Genomic DNA, 12,768 nt, shown 5'->3' on the forward strand with positions numbered 1-12,768 from the left:
GAAAAAAAGCTATTCACACAAGGTTCATTGCTGTAGATCTTTCCAGATATAATCCTGATTGTATGGGGAACAGTACCCTGGGAAGTATCCAGATCTCCAGAGTTTGATAGGTTTGCCAGTAGAATACCAGGAATGCGCCATCTAGTGATGGGATTTTTCAATCACAGGAGAATTTCTAATTTTTTTCCAGATTATTTGCCCATGTAAAAATGGTGAGATACTTAAAGATTACACCTAGGGGCGCCTGGGTGGCTCAGTCGGTTAAACGTCCGACTTCGACTCAGGTCACGATCTCGCGTTCCGTGAGTTTGAGCCCCGCATCGGGCTCTGGGCTGATGGCTCAGAGCCTGGAGCCTGCTTCCGATTCTGTGTCTCCCCCTCTCTCTGCCCCTCCCCCGTTCATGCTCTGTCTCTCTCTGTCTCAAAAATAAACGTTAAAAAAAAATTAAAAAAAAAAAGATTACACCTAGTGAATGTTAATAATGCCATGTGGTATTGACTATAATTTAAAACTAGAGTGAAAGTCAATGAAAACAGATTCCATAAATATATCCCTATGCATGTAGAAAAAACATAAATCTTGAACAATTATTTATTAGTCATGAGTGAATGGAAATGAGTGCACAATCACTTTTTTATTTATTTGAAAACAAACACCCAACACCCTGTAAAAGTGAACTAAGAAACCAGGTTATTTTTGCTAAGTGATTTATCATTAAAGGTAGAATATAATAATTTTCTTGATATTTAGAATAATGCAGTTGTGAAGAATCCTCTCCCAAATTGTTCTTTTCTCAATGGTGGCTAGAAAGGAACCCTTTGTTCTGTTTTGTTACTGGTCATTTTAGATGTCTTTTCTTCAATGGAGTGGACTCTCGATGAAAGAACTTTACCACGTTGATCTATCTCTTCAACCACTGTCTTTACCAATGTGGTTTTGGATAACTCTAGAAATAAAACACCTGTGAATACACATATTCCAGCTAAAAGATTACATGATGAAGAATTCCAGTGGTGGTTGTAATATAATATACTATGTACATTTTTGGTGAGAGAGCATGTGTAGATTTACAATAATAGTTTGCGTGGGCGGGGGGGGTGGGGATGCGCCGGGGGGGGGTGGGGGGTGGGGATGCGCCTGGGTGGCTCAGTCGGTTAAACATCTGACTTTGGCTCAGGTCATGATCTCACCTTTCATGAGTTCAAGCCCCGGGTCAGTCTCTGAGCACACAGCTCAGAGCCTAGAGCCTGCTTTGGATTCTGTATCTCCCTCTCTCTCTGTCCCTCCCCTGCTTGTTCTCTAAAATAAATACATAAATAAATAAAACATTAAAAAAAGATTTATAGTAATAGTTTGGGGTAATTTCATCCACTTAAAAATAATATTTCAAGTTCAGAGCACTTTAGTTAAAAGTACTTAAATGTAGACTGTTGCCATGGTAGATGATTGCCATTAACTCAAAAGTACTTGCTGCAGTAGAAAAAGAATTAGATTTAATTACCTTTGGGTGAACTCCCTGAGCCTCCTGATCCAAAGCGCTTTGATTTGGAGCATGAGCTACAAACAAAACAAAAACACCCCAGTTTGTTCTTTAATATTTCTGGTTATCATTTAAGAGATGTTCATTGAGTCAAGTGGTGAACATGAACTCAGGTGAACTCTGTATGCCAAAAACAGATGTTAATTTCCCATAAAGGAAAATATTAAAATTTTTGTGTAGAGGAAGTGGAAATAGTTGTCTTCTAAGGAAAGGATATAAAATAGGTTTGTTTCCATTTGATTTTTTTAAAACTCAAGAATTCAAAACCCAAGAATATATATATTCATATATATACATAATATATTCTATATGCACAAATACAAATATGTACTTTTTAAAAACATGTAGATCCCTGGGGTTTGTATAGAGTAGTTTATTTCAGGGCAGCAGTGATATTAGGAACGGAGTGAAAGATGGGTAAAGCCTGGTGGGGGGGAGTCATCTTGAAACCTATAATGATTAACATGGATACCAAATGGGGTTTTCTGAAGGGCTGACTGGGGTCCTCCAAGGCAAATAAGGAACGGGCTGTGCCTTACAGAATGTGGAAGAGATAACCGCAGAGGCAAGAGGTGGGCACACTTCTCTGCAGTGGGAATGAAGAAGGAATGACTTGGAGGCATGAAACATGGATGGCCAGTCCATGGTTGTGGTTTAAAATAGGTAAAAACCAGGGGCGCCTGGGTGGCTCAGTTGGTTTAAGTGTCCGACTCTTGATTTCGGCTCAGATCATGATCTCGGGGTTCGTGAGTTCAAGCCTCCTATGAGGCTCTGCACTGTCAGTGCAGAGCCTGCTTGGGATTCTCTCTCTCTCCCTCTCTCTCTGCCCCCCCCCCACTCATGTGCATGCGTGCTCTCTCTTGCACTCTCTCTCAAAATAAATAAGTCAAAAAAAATTAAAAATAAGTAAAAACTGGATTTTCGAATGGTGTTACTTACTTCCCGTCTCCATCTATCAGGCGGCAGTAGGTCTCAATTTCCTTTTCTAGGTGGACCTTGATGTCGAGCAGCTGCTCGTACTCCAGTTTCTGGCCCTCCGTCTCGGTTCGGACCTGGTGCAGCTGTTCTTCCAGGGCCCCGATCTGAGCCTGGATCTGGGCGAGCTGCGTGCAGTAGTTCCCTTTGGTCTCGGTCAGGGAGCACTCCAGGGACTGTTTCTGAGGGCAGAAGATGTCAGAGCAAGGATGAAGCCACTTTGAGGACTATGCAGATCAGAGCTTCTCAGCACACGGCAGCACAGAGTGAGGTTTGGAAATCTTGGGGCTCGTCACAACCAGACAGGAGGCACAGAGGCAGGGGAAGTCACGGGCATTTACGGGGTGGGGGCCCGGGCATGCTGGATGACCTGATATAAATGGCCCTGTCCCACGAGACTTTGGACTGTTCCTGTGGACTTTTGTGCTATTTAGGCAATATTTGCTATCACGACCAACCTATATATTAATACTTTTTTGGGGAGATAGCACAAAAAGAAATCATATTGGAAATTTTATATTTTGAAATCACTTATTTATTTTGGGGTTGGTATTTGTTTTTCAGTCTTATTCTGCTACTGTCTCCGGAGAGCTACTCTACCGCTGCCCCAAGGCCTTGTGCGCTGCTGTTTCTTTTTCTTCTCTGTCCCGGATTTGCTGTTGTTATTCAAAGGCCTTTTATGAAGCACTTGAGATTGAACGAATGCCTTAACAGGGGTAGGCTTTCAACACAAGGGATATATTTCATAACCCAGTACAGGTCATTATTTCCACATTACTCTTATGAACATTATACCTCCTCCTTTCCACTTGAATACCCTGTCATTTGTCTGGTCACACGATTTCTACTTCAATTAAAGTAATTTCCCTCTTTCCCTTATCATAGGTAAGGACATCGGGTGGTCATTACTTCTCCTGATATTAGTTATTATCTGAGTGTCCACCCCCATTTCCACTCTTTCATTTTCCTTTTCTTCTGATCTTACATTGTTTAAAACAAAATGTAGTTATCAAGGGAAGGTGCAAGCCTCTGTCTCTTTCATTACATGTTCTGGGATAGTTGGGCCCAAGTATTTACATATTATATATATATTTAATTAAAAATACTTTTATTTTTCCTTTTTTTTTTGCTGTCATGGCATTATGGTAGTTTAAAAATGTTTTTGTATTGCTAAATATATCACCTATTCATTCTAAGGTAAAGAGGGAGTTATGAAATACTCGTCATCACAGGCAGACACGGATGGTGTTTGATGGGGCTAAGAACCACTGACTTAATGAATAGGCCAACTGGGGCGTTACCTGGGTGGTGCTGGGCTCTCCGGGGCAAAGGAGTGGAGGGTGAACAGGATGGTATTGGGGAGGAGGAGGCACCAAGAGGCAAGACGTCAGCGAGGTGTGTGCTCTGTTGTTCGAAACTTTAATTTCCCTGAGGATGTGTCCTCAGGTGGTATTCCTTTTCAAGGGTGCTAATTCTCTTCTTAGTCAGAGGGGACAGCATCCCTATCTTTACAGCCTTCCACTGTAAAGGTTAGCTTGTAGATGACGAAGGAGGAACGGATGAACTTGCCTGTATGCATACTACAGGAAGCGTATGAAAAGTTTGTATTTAGATGACTCCCAACTTACATGTGATTTGTGTACTATAGACCATGCTTAGAATTCATCTTATGACAAAAGAATCTCAAGTATTGAAGTTATGTTCTATGCCACTATTATTCTATAATTCAGTTATGTTGTCTGTTAGCATGGGCTTTTTTTTTTTTTTTTTTTTTTGGATTATCTCCTGAACCCAAACCGTGTCACTACTGGCTTCACAGAATTAACTACTTTCTAACATCATCTCCTACGTGAAAATGCTTCCATTTTGACCTGGGAACTCAGGACTTTATTTCTTTCAACATAGCTCAGAAACGAGAGGGAAGATTGTGCCCAGGGATACAGCAGCAAGAACATGTTGCCAAGAACGGGGATACAGGGTTCCAGTGGCAGGACAGAAGGGAATAGGGAAGAGAAGAGGGCTCCAGGAGAGGCAGGGAGAGTGTCGGGAACCAGCCAGCAGTGGTGACCAGGGTCAGGAGAAGAGGGGCACCCTGGTTAAGTTAGTCTCCAATCTAAACAGCATATAGTAAGAGAGCACGGCACCTTTCTAGGGTGGCTAAGTCAAAACAGCCTTCCTAGGGGCACCTAGGTGGCTCAGTCGGTTAAGTGTCTGACTTCGGCTCAGATCACGATCTTATGGTTTGTGAGTTTGAGCCCTGCATTGGGCTCTCTGCTGCCAGCACAGAGCCCGCTTTGGATTCTCTGTCCCCCTCTTTCTCTGTCCCTCCCCCTGCTTACCACTCTCTCTCTCAAAAATAAATAACCATAAAAAACATAAAAGAATAGTCTTCCTATAGTTTTGAGTCATCTTTACCTTCTCTGCTCACTGCCCTCATTCGTATTAACAGTGGTTCTTTCCTTTGGGTTACAGCCTAGTGTCCTCAGGGAGCGTGAACCCCTGATGAGGACAGGGGCGCTTGGGCCACATGTATGTGGTAATTCTCAAAATCAAGCTTTTCGGGTGCTGCCAGCTCACACCCCAGAAGGGAAGCCCGTTTTAGCCCTGGCTCGTCTCCATGGTAACCTGGGAACTAACTGGCAGGAGGTGCCAGGGTGGCTGAAAGCCCAGCTCTGTGAGGTGGGTGGGGAGGAAGAGGCTGATGGGGCTCATCGGGATTCAGATGTGTACCTTTTCCTCTGCGGGGTGAACAGCACCACGCGGCTTTCACTGGCTCCCTCAGTACCAGGAGATGCCGGTGACGCTAGGTCGGCCTTGTGTGGCCCCCTGACATTGGCCTGACACTTAGTTTTCAGGTGGGGCAATACTGCTGCCGCTGGCTCTGCGGGGCTTGAGGACGGGGCCGCGGGAAATGTGGGCTATTTTCACGAACCGGGCGCTGAGCGCCGGCCGGGAAGGAAACCCTCAGTGATCTCGGGGAGGAAGAAACGCTCTGTCTCTTTCTGGGGGTCTCAGTGTCTGTCTTCCCTGTTCTCGTCCGCTCTAAGTATTTGTAGGTAAAGCAAAGCTCTAACAGGGAGGGAGGGCTTCGGTTAGAGTCGCGACCTGCAGGCCGACCCGCGCCCTCGCCTACCATTGCCAGGAGCGACTGCAGCTCGATCTCCAGGGTCTGCAGGCTGCGCTTCATGTCGGTCAGCTCGCTCCTGGCCGAAGTGGCCGCGCCCGCGTGGTCGGAGATCTGCTGCTGCAGGGTGGCGCTCTGGAAGGCGGGGTGCAGAGGGGTGAGCGGGCCTGCGCGCACCGGGCAGGGCTGGGGCGTGGGGGTGGGGGTGGGGGGCGGCCTCACCTTCTCGTTGAACCAGGCCTCCGCGTCCCTGCGGTTCTGCTCGGCCAGGTCTTCGTACTCGGCCCGCATGTTGTTCAGCAGCACCGTGAGGTCCACGCCAGGCGCCGCGTTCATCTCCACGTTCACGTTCCCGCCCGCCGCGCACTGCAGGGCCTGCATTTCCTGCAGGGAGATGATAACGTGACCCTGGGGCAGTTCATGTGACGGGCGCGTGTGACTGCTTCTCCGCGCTCTAGGCTGTGGCCTGACTTCCCAGCCCAACACCCTGTTACTCTTCCCTCTCCCCGTTTCCCTTTTCATGTTTCCTTTCCTTCCCCCCTCGCCCCCCTCCCCCATTCTCCCCTTTGGGACAGCTAGATTTGGTGGTGTTTTAGGCGTTTCTGTCATAGGGTGTTTTCTGAAAACCTTTCATCCATTGTTTTGGAGACTATTTTGGGGAGATAACCATAAAAAAAAAAGGCGTATGAAGCTGCCTGGTGTAAGGTGTCAAATAATGGGTTTATTATTGTGCCGGGTTCAACATTAAAGCCAGGCTCACTAAGTGGAGAAAACAGTGACATCTTTTCCAAGTCAGAGAGGTCTTTAGTGAGGTTAACCTCAAGATAAGTTTTTATGAATGAAAGAAATAAATGTAGTGCAAACAAAAAGGGGTGTATTAGTGCAAAAGCAATGCACCATTTTCAGAAGGATAGAATATTATATCAGCCTAAAAAATGGAAGGGTACAGATCAAATGCTTAATATTTATTACCTCGGAGACGAGATCAGAAGGGCAGAGGGTGGGAGAAAGAAAATTCTTTATAAATGCCTTGGCATTGTTTGAATTATTGTAATGAGTATGGAATACTGTTGTAATGCAATGCCACCCCCCAAAGTATTTAAAATGTACAGAATGGCGGTTTGACTAGAAGTAAAGCTTCTCCTACCTCTTCGTGGTTCTTCTTGAGGTACCTCAACTCTTCGCTCAGGGATTCGTACTGCAGCTCCTGGTCGGTCCTGCAGAGCGTCAGTTCGTCTAGGACTCTCCGCAGCCCGTTGATGTCAGCCTCTGTGTTTTGGTGAAGGGCGAGCTCATTTTCATACCTTGGGGGGCATTAAATGAATTTCAACACAAGTTAGACTCTCTCAAGAGGCAGGAAAATAGAACCTCAATTGCTTTAAGCTGAACACTGGAAATTGAATTGGGACTCAAAATATTATAAAAGTATACATGGAAAGCCTTCCTTCACTCCTCTCTTATCCAGTTCTGTGTAGGATAATCAGCATTTATTTAGTGACACAAATTCTGATAGCGGATCCCAATAAAATAAAAATTTGCCATTGTATTATTTTTATTTTTTTAAATTTTTTAAAATGTTTTTTTTTATTTTTGAGACAGAGGGAGACAGATCGTGAGCGGGGAGGGACAGAGAGAGAGGGAGACACAGAATCTGAAACAGGCTCCAGGCTCTGAGCTGTCAGCACAGAGCCTGACGCGGGGCTTGCACTCACGAACCGTGAGATCATGACCTAAGCCGAAGTCGGAGGCTCAACCGACTGAGCCACCCAGGCGCCCGCCATTTTATTATTTTTATTAAATTTTTTTTATGTTTATTTATTTTTGACACAGGGAGAGAGAGAGAGAGAGAGGCAGAGCGTGAGAGTGGAGGGGAAGAGAGAAAGGGAGACCCAGAATCCGAAGTAGGCTCCAAGCTCTGAGCTATCAGCACAGAGCCCAACGTGGGGCTGGAATTCATGAACAGCAAGATCATGATCTGAGCTGAAGTCGGACACTTAACTGACAACTCAGGTGCCCCCAAATATGCCATTTTATTTATTTATTTTTAATTTAATTAAAAAAATTTTTTTTGCCATTTTAGAATTTTATCTTAGTTATTCGTTTTCCTTACTTGATGCATATTTTATGAACATCTACTTTGCGCTTGGCTCTATTCCAGGCAGGCATAGAAATACAGTGATGTTTTGCCTCAAGAATGTAATAAATATGTATAAATTTTGAGCATAGCTGATTGTAATATTATAATGTGCTTTATGCCATATGGTATTGTAGTATTATAACATGCATTACTTACTATCATCTTTCAGAGTGTATACTCCTTGGGATAAAATTGAAATTTTATTTAGCATATTAAATAGACAGGAAACATTTTCTCGAGAGTGATTGTTTTCCATCACTTACTTTAGCCGGAAGTCATCCGCAGCCAGTCTGGCATTGTCAATATGCAGAATTACGTTAGCGTTAGCAATAGTGGAAGAGATAACCTAGAAGCCAAAAGGGAGGACAGGACAAATACGCCAGCTCTTACAATTTCTCAGCAGATAAAAAATTTGACACAATTAACTTTGCATAAAAATCCTATTTCCTTAAGTAACAGCCAAAATACTTAAAATTGTCATTAAAAATTACAAATATGGTTATTTCTTCTCCTATACTCATATAACCTTTAGAATGTGACACTTATCAATGAATATATTTCAAAACTGGCAACATTAAAAAAATTTTTTTTTAACATTTATTTACTTCTGAGAGAAAGAGGGAGAGAGACAGAGGCATGAGTGGGGGAGAGGCAGAGAGAGGGAGACACAGACTCCGAAGCAGGCTCCAGGCTCTGAGCTGTCAGCACAGAGCCCAACACGGGGCTGAAACTCACGGACCTGGAGATCATGACCTGAGCTGAAGTCGGACACTTAACGGACTGGGTCACCCAGGCGCCCCACTAGTAACACTTTTTTAAATACATTTTTAAAAAAGTTTATTTATTTATTTTGAGAGAGAGAGGGAATGTGAGCAGGAGAGGGGCAGAGAGCGAGAAAGAGAATCCCAGGCAGGCTCCACATTGTCAGCACTGAGTCTGACGTGGGGCTCAAACTCACAAATTGTGAGATCATGACCTGAGCTGAAATCAAGAGTCAGACACTTAACGGACTGAGCCACCCAAGCACCCCCCCCCCAACAAACCTAGTAACATTTAAGTTACTTGGAAACCATGATTCAAAGTGCATATTTTTGACTAATAGGAAGAATGTTTTATCAAAAGAAATAATAAATATGATATAAATGACAGATAACAGTTATGAGGCATTTCCTGTTCTAGTTTTATGTCTTTGGGTAGGTAATTCTTAGTTTTAAATACCTTGAGTATTTCCAAATTTGTAATTTCTCACCTTATTCTTAAGTTCTTCAATTATCTGGTAGTATCTGCTATAGTCATGATCAAGTCCACGGCAAGATCCAGGCCCGTATTTATCATACCAGCCCTTGATTTTTCTCTCTAGTTCGGCATTTGCCTCCTCCAGAGCTCGCACGTTTCCCAGGTAGGATGCCAAGCGGTCGTTAAGATTCTGCATGGTCACCTTCTCATTCCCGGACAGAAGTCCCCCTTCACTTCCAGCAAAGCCAGCACAAGCAGCGTTTCCAAGGACGCCACCAGCATGGTTCCCCCCAGGAACATTGCCCAGGCCCCCTCCCAAGGCACAGGAAAATCCACTTCCAGCCACAGAGCTGCCACATGCATTGCTGCCTGCAAAGCCTAAGCCTCCACTGGATGGTCTGACAGACCCAGCTCCAGACCATAAGCAAATATGCCTAGACCCACTAGAAAATCGGAGAGACATGATAGGATGAGAAACGTTCACCCTGTCTGGAAGAAGATAGGTGTAATTTCAAAGGAGAACAGAATATCATGTGCTGATGGTGTCTTTGGGCTTTTATACACAATTGTTGGGGTGTTTCTATTTGAGTTATGCATGCCAGAAAAGAAATGGCATCATTCAGATTAGCATGAAATTATGTATAATTAGGTAATTTTTTTTTTTTTTTGTAAATTGATGTCTAACATCCCTGGCTGTTGCTTTGGGGTATTTGTTATCTTAAATATAACAGGGTTAGTTCTATATTAAGTTCATTATTTTAACTTCTAATTTTGGGTGAGTAATCCTTTACTTTCATCTAGGCCCTAGGAATATACCGTCATTATCTGGCACCAGATATCATAAAGTTTTAAAAGTTAAGTAAGATTGTGATAGGGTACCATCAGCTACAGTAGGGTCTTAATTACCAGGGAGGTATATAAAGAGGTATTCAAAGGTATATAAAGAGGTATATATTAAGTAAAGGAACACATATTTCATCCCCCCATAGCAAAAAAAAAATTGTTATTAAAAATAATATGATCCTTGTAACTTCTCTGGTCTTACCATGATTATAACACCTATTTATTACCTTGAACAATAACATAAATATTGACTGATTCCTTTATTTAATGCATAAATAGCTACTATATCTGGTGTTCAAAGCTGAATATAGAAATGAAGACATAATGGGAAGTAAATGCAGAGGTGTATGGGCACAGTCTTTAAGAAATGTATGGTCAGGATCAGGCAGAAGCTGGATTGTGTTTAACCTTCTGCGTCAAAGAGTTTGGAATGACTGGGGGTGTGTGGGGGGAGTGTGAGCAGGTCCAGCTGAGAGGGCAGGAGAGATGAGCAAGAAGTGACCTGAGAAGCCTCCTCTTGAGGCGGTGGACAGGAAGCTGGGGGTGAAGAAGGTGGAGAGGATAGGAAAAGGAGGGGTAGAAGGGATTTGGTTGGGCTGGACTGGTTCCAGGTTCTGTGGTGAAGACAGGTATAGAATTGTTTTGCCCCAGGACAGTTCTGTCTTCTGGAACTGTGTTGGCATAAGCGGTCTGAAGCCTGGTCATCTGGCACAGTGGCTGCCATTGGCATGGCATTTAAATGTATTTTCTGGGCAAAGTTGTGGGATTTGTTTAGAGCCGCAAAAGGCCTTAGATATTACCTAATTCAGCCCCTTTGTCAGATGAGGCCACTGAGACCCACAAATGTTAAACAATTTGTTCAGAGTCACCAGGCACATGCCAGGTGAAGGCTTGGTGCATGTTCTAGATAGCCTTGAGATTCTGGCACCATGAGCGTATTTTATTTTACCTATTTATTTTAATTTGCTTAATGTTCATTTTTGAGAGAGAGAGGAGGGGAGAGAGTGCATGTGCACGAGCCGGGGAGGGGCAGAGAGAGAGAGAGGGGGACAGAGGATCCAAAGCAGGCTCTGCACTGACAGCAGCAAGGCCTGATGCTGGGCTTGAACTCATGAACTGCAAGATCATGACCTGAGCCGAAGCTGGATGCCTAACCAATTGAGCCACCCAGGTGCCCCTTATTGATTGATTTATTTTTAAAATATTTATTTGTTTATTTAGTGAGAGAGAGAGAGAGAGAGAGAGAGAGAACATGCATACATGAGCAGTGAAGGGGCAGAGAGAGAGAGAGGGAGAGAGAGAATCCCAAGCAGGCTCCCCAGTGTCAGTGCAGAGCCGGGCATGGGGCTCTATCTCACTAACTGTGAGATCATGTGACCTGAGCTGAACTCAAGAGTCAAATGCGTAGCTGACTGAGGTACCCAGGTGCCCCATCATAAGTGTATTTTAGATACAAATAGTTTCTCTAAATTATCTATGCCCACACAAATACCTATTTTATATATTGCCATCGATAGTCTTATCATGTTGTATTGTCAAATTATTCTTTTGAGTTATTGAATTATTGGAATTAAAATATTAAAGAATTAGAATATCAAAACATGAAGAATTGAAAATCTCTTCAGTGCCTAATTATTAACTGTAAATAATAATTAGACAAATTATTGGTGTAATGTGTATGTATCCTGCATATGTAAAAAAAATTCCAAAGGACTTTTTGTGACAAAAGAAGGAAAGAAGCTATTTTTTAAAAAAAGCTTAAGTTGAAGGGTGCCTGGGTGGCTCAGTCGGTTAAGCGTCTGACTTCGGCTCAGGTCGTAATCTCACGGTTTGTGTGTTGGAGCCCCGCATCCGGCTCAGAGCCTGGAATCTGCTTCAGATTCTGTGTCTCCCTCTCTCTCTGTCCCTCTCCCGCTCATGCTCTGTTTATCTCTCTCTCTTTCTCTCTCTCAAAAATAAACGTTAGAAAAAAAACATTTTTAAGCTTAAGTGGAAATAACTCGTTTCCTTGGCGATCCCAAATTGTTCACCGCAATTGTCCCTGCCCTTCTATTTCCACCAGGGGGCAGCGCTCACCTGCAAATGGATGTAGTTCTGAGCAGAAGCCCCACTTCAGCCTGGATCTCACATGCCTGCAGCTGGAAACTATTAGACCCCTGGTATGAAGCAACCTCAACGTTTATCCTCTCAAAGTTCCAGAGAACGATGAGTATAAAGACAAGATTTCCTTACATTTATATGGTGCTTTACAGCTTCCAGAGGGATTTCTTGTACATGATCTCATTTGATCCTTATAATGAATCTGGGAATTAAGAAAAGTGGTCTCCTTCCTCTGGTTTAAAGATGAGGAAACTGAGGACAGAGACTGTTCAAGGATACACAGCATGAAACATGGTGAGTCAGGTCAGAATGGGTCTTGTGATTCAGTGTGGTGGTCCTTTCATTAAATAGTTGTCCTAAAGTCAGACGAAAAAGTAACTCAGACGATGCCCAGATCTCTCTTTAAATGGAAAACATAAGCTGATTTCTTACAAAATTGTTTCAAGAATTTCTAGTTAATAGTAAAATGAAACTTCTGACTGTAGTCATGCTGCCTACCGGATGTCATTCATTCAGTTATGTTGTTGTTCATTCAAGAAGGATTTAATGAGCACCTACAATGTACAGGGCACTATATCGGTAGCAGGGCATCCAGAAGGAAGACAATAAGTGCCTCCCAAGCTTTATTGTGAAGAATGCTGCTGTGAACATGGCACACACAAATATCTCTTCAAGACCTTAATAGCAATTCTTTTGACTTGAGACCCAGAAGTGAAATTGCTGGATCATACGGTACTTTTGTTTTTAATGTTTTGAGGAGTCATCATTCTGGTTTCTGCAGCCCCTGTCCCATTTTTCATTTCCATCAGGAG

At 43.4% G+C, this 12,768-nt stretch overlaps 1 protein-coding gene across 1 annotated transcript; it reads right to left on the reverse strand.

Moving 5' to 3' along the window:
* Positions 1 to 616: 616 nt before the first annotated feature.
* Positions 617 to 10,140, reverse strand: KRT28 (keratin 28). Its single transcript, XM_049636016.1, has 8 exons — positions 9,027 to 10,140; positions 8,041 to 8,123; positions 6,788 to 6,944; positions 5,863 to 6,024; positions 5,650 to 5,775; positions 2,481 to 2,698; positions 1,503 to 1,558; positions 617 to 947 (listed from the first exon to the last, which is right to left on the reverse strand). The coding sequence occupies exons 1-8, from the start codon at positions 9,474 to 9,476 to the stop codon at positions 805 to 807; spliced, it is 1,395 nt and encodes a 464-aa protein (XP_049491973.1). The 5' UTR covers positions 9,477 to 10,140; the 3' UTR covers positions 617 to 804.
* Positions 10,141 to 12,768: the final 2,628 nt, after the last annotated feature.

This window comes from Panthera uncia, chromosome E1 (assembly GCF_023721935.1).
Source record: "Panthera uncia isolate 11264 chromosome E1, Puncia_PCG_1.0, whole genome shotgun sequence".
In the NCBI taxonomy this organism is placed as follows: Eukaryota; Metazoa; Chordata; class Mammalia; order Carnivora; family Felidae; genus Panthera; species Panthera uncia.

Excerpts from the sequence above, each read along its gene's own strand:
- KRT28 (XM_049636016.1), bottom strand. The coding sequence starts at position 9,476 with ATGTCTCTCCGATTTTCTAGTGGGTCTAGGCATATTTGCTTATGGTCT. Across the intron at positions 6,945-8,040 it reads GCGGATGACTTCCGGCTAAA|GTATGAAAATGAGCTCGCCC; the intron begins GTAAGTGATGGA and ends ATGCCCCCCAAG. Across the intron at positions 1,559-2,480 it reads CTGATAGATGGAGACGGGAA|CTCATGCTCCAAATCAAAGC; the intron begins GTAAGTAACACC and ends TTTTGTTTGTAG.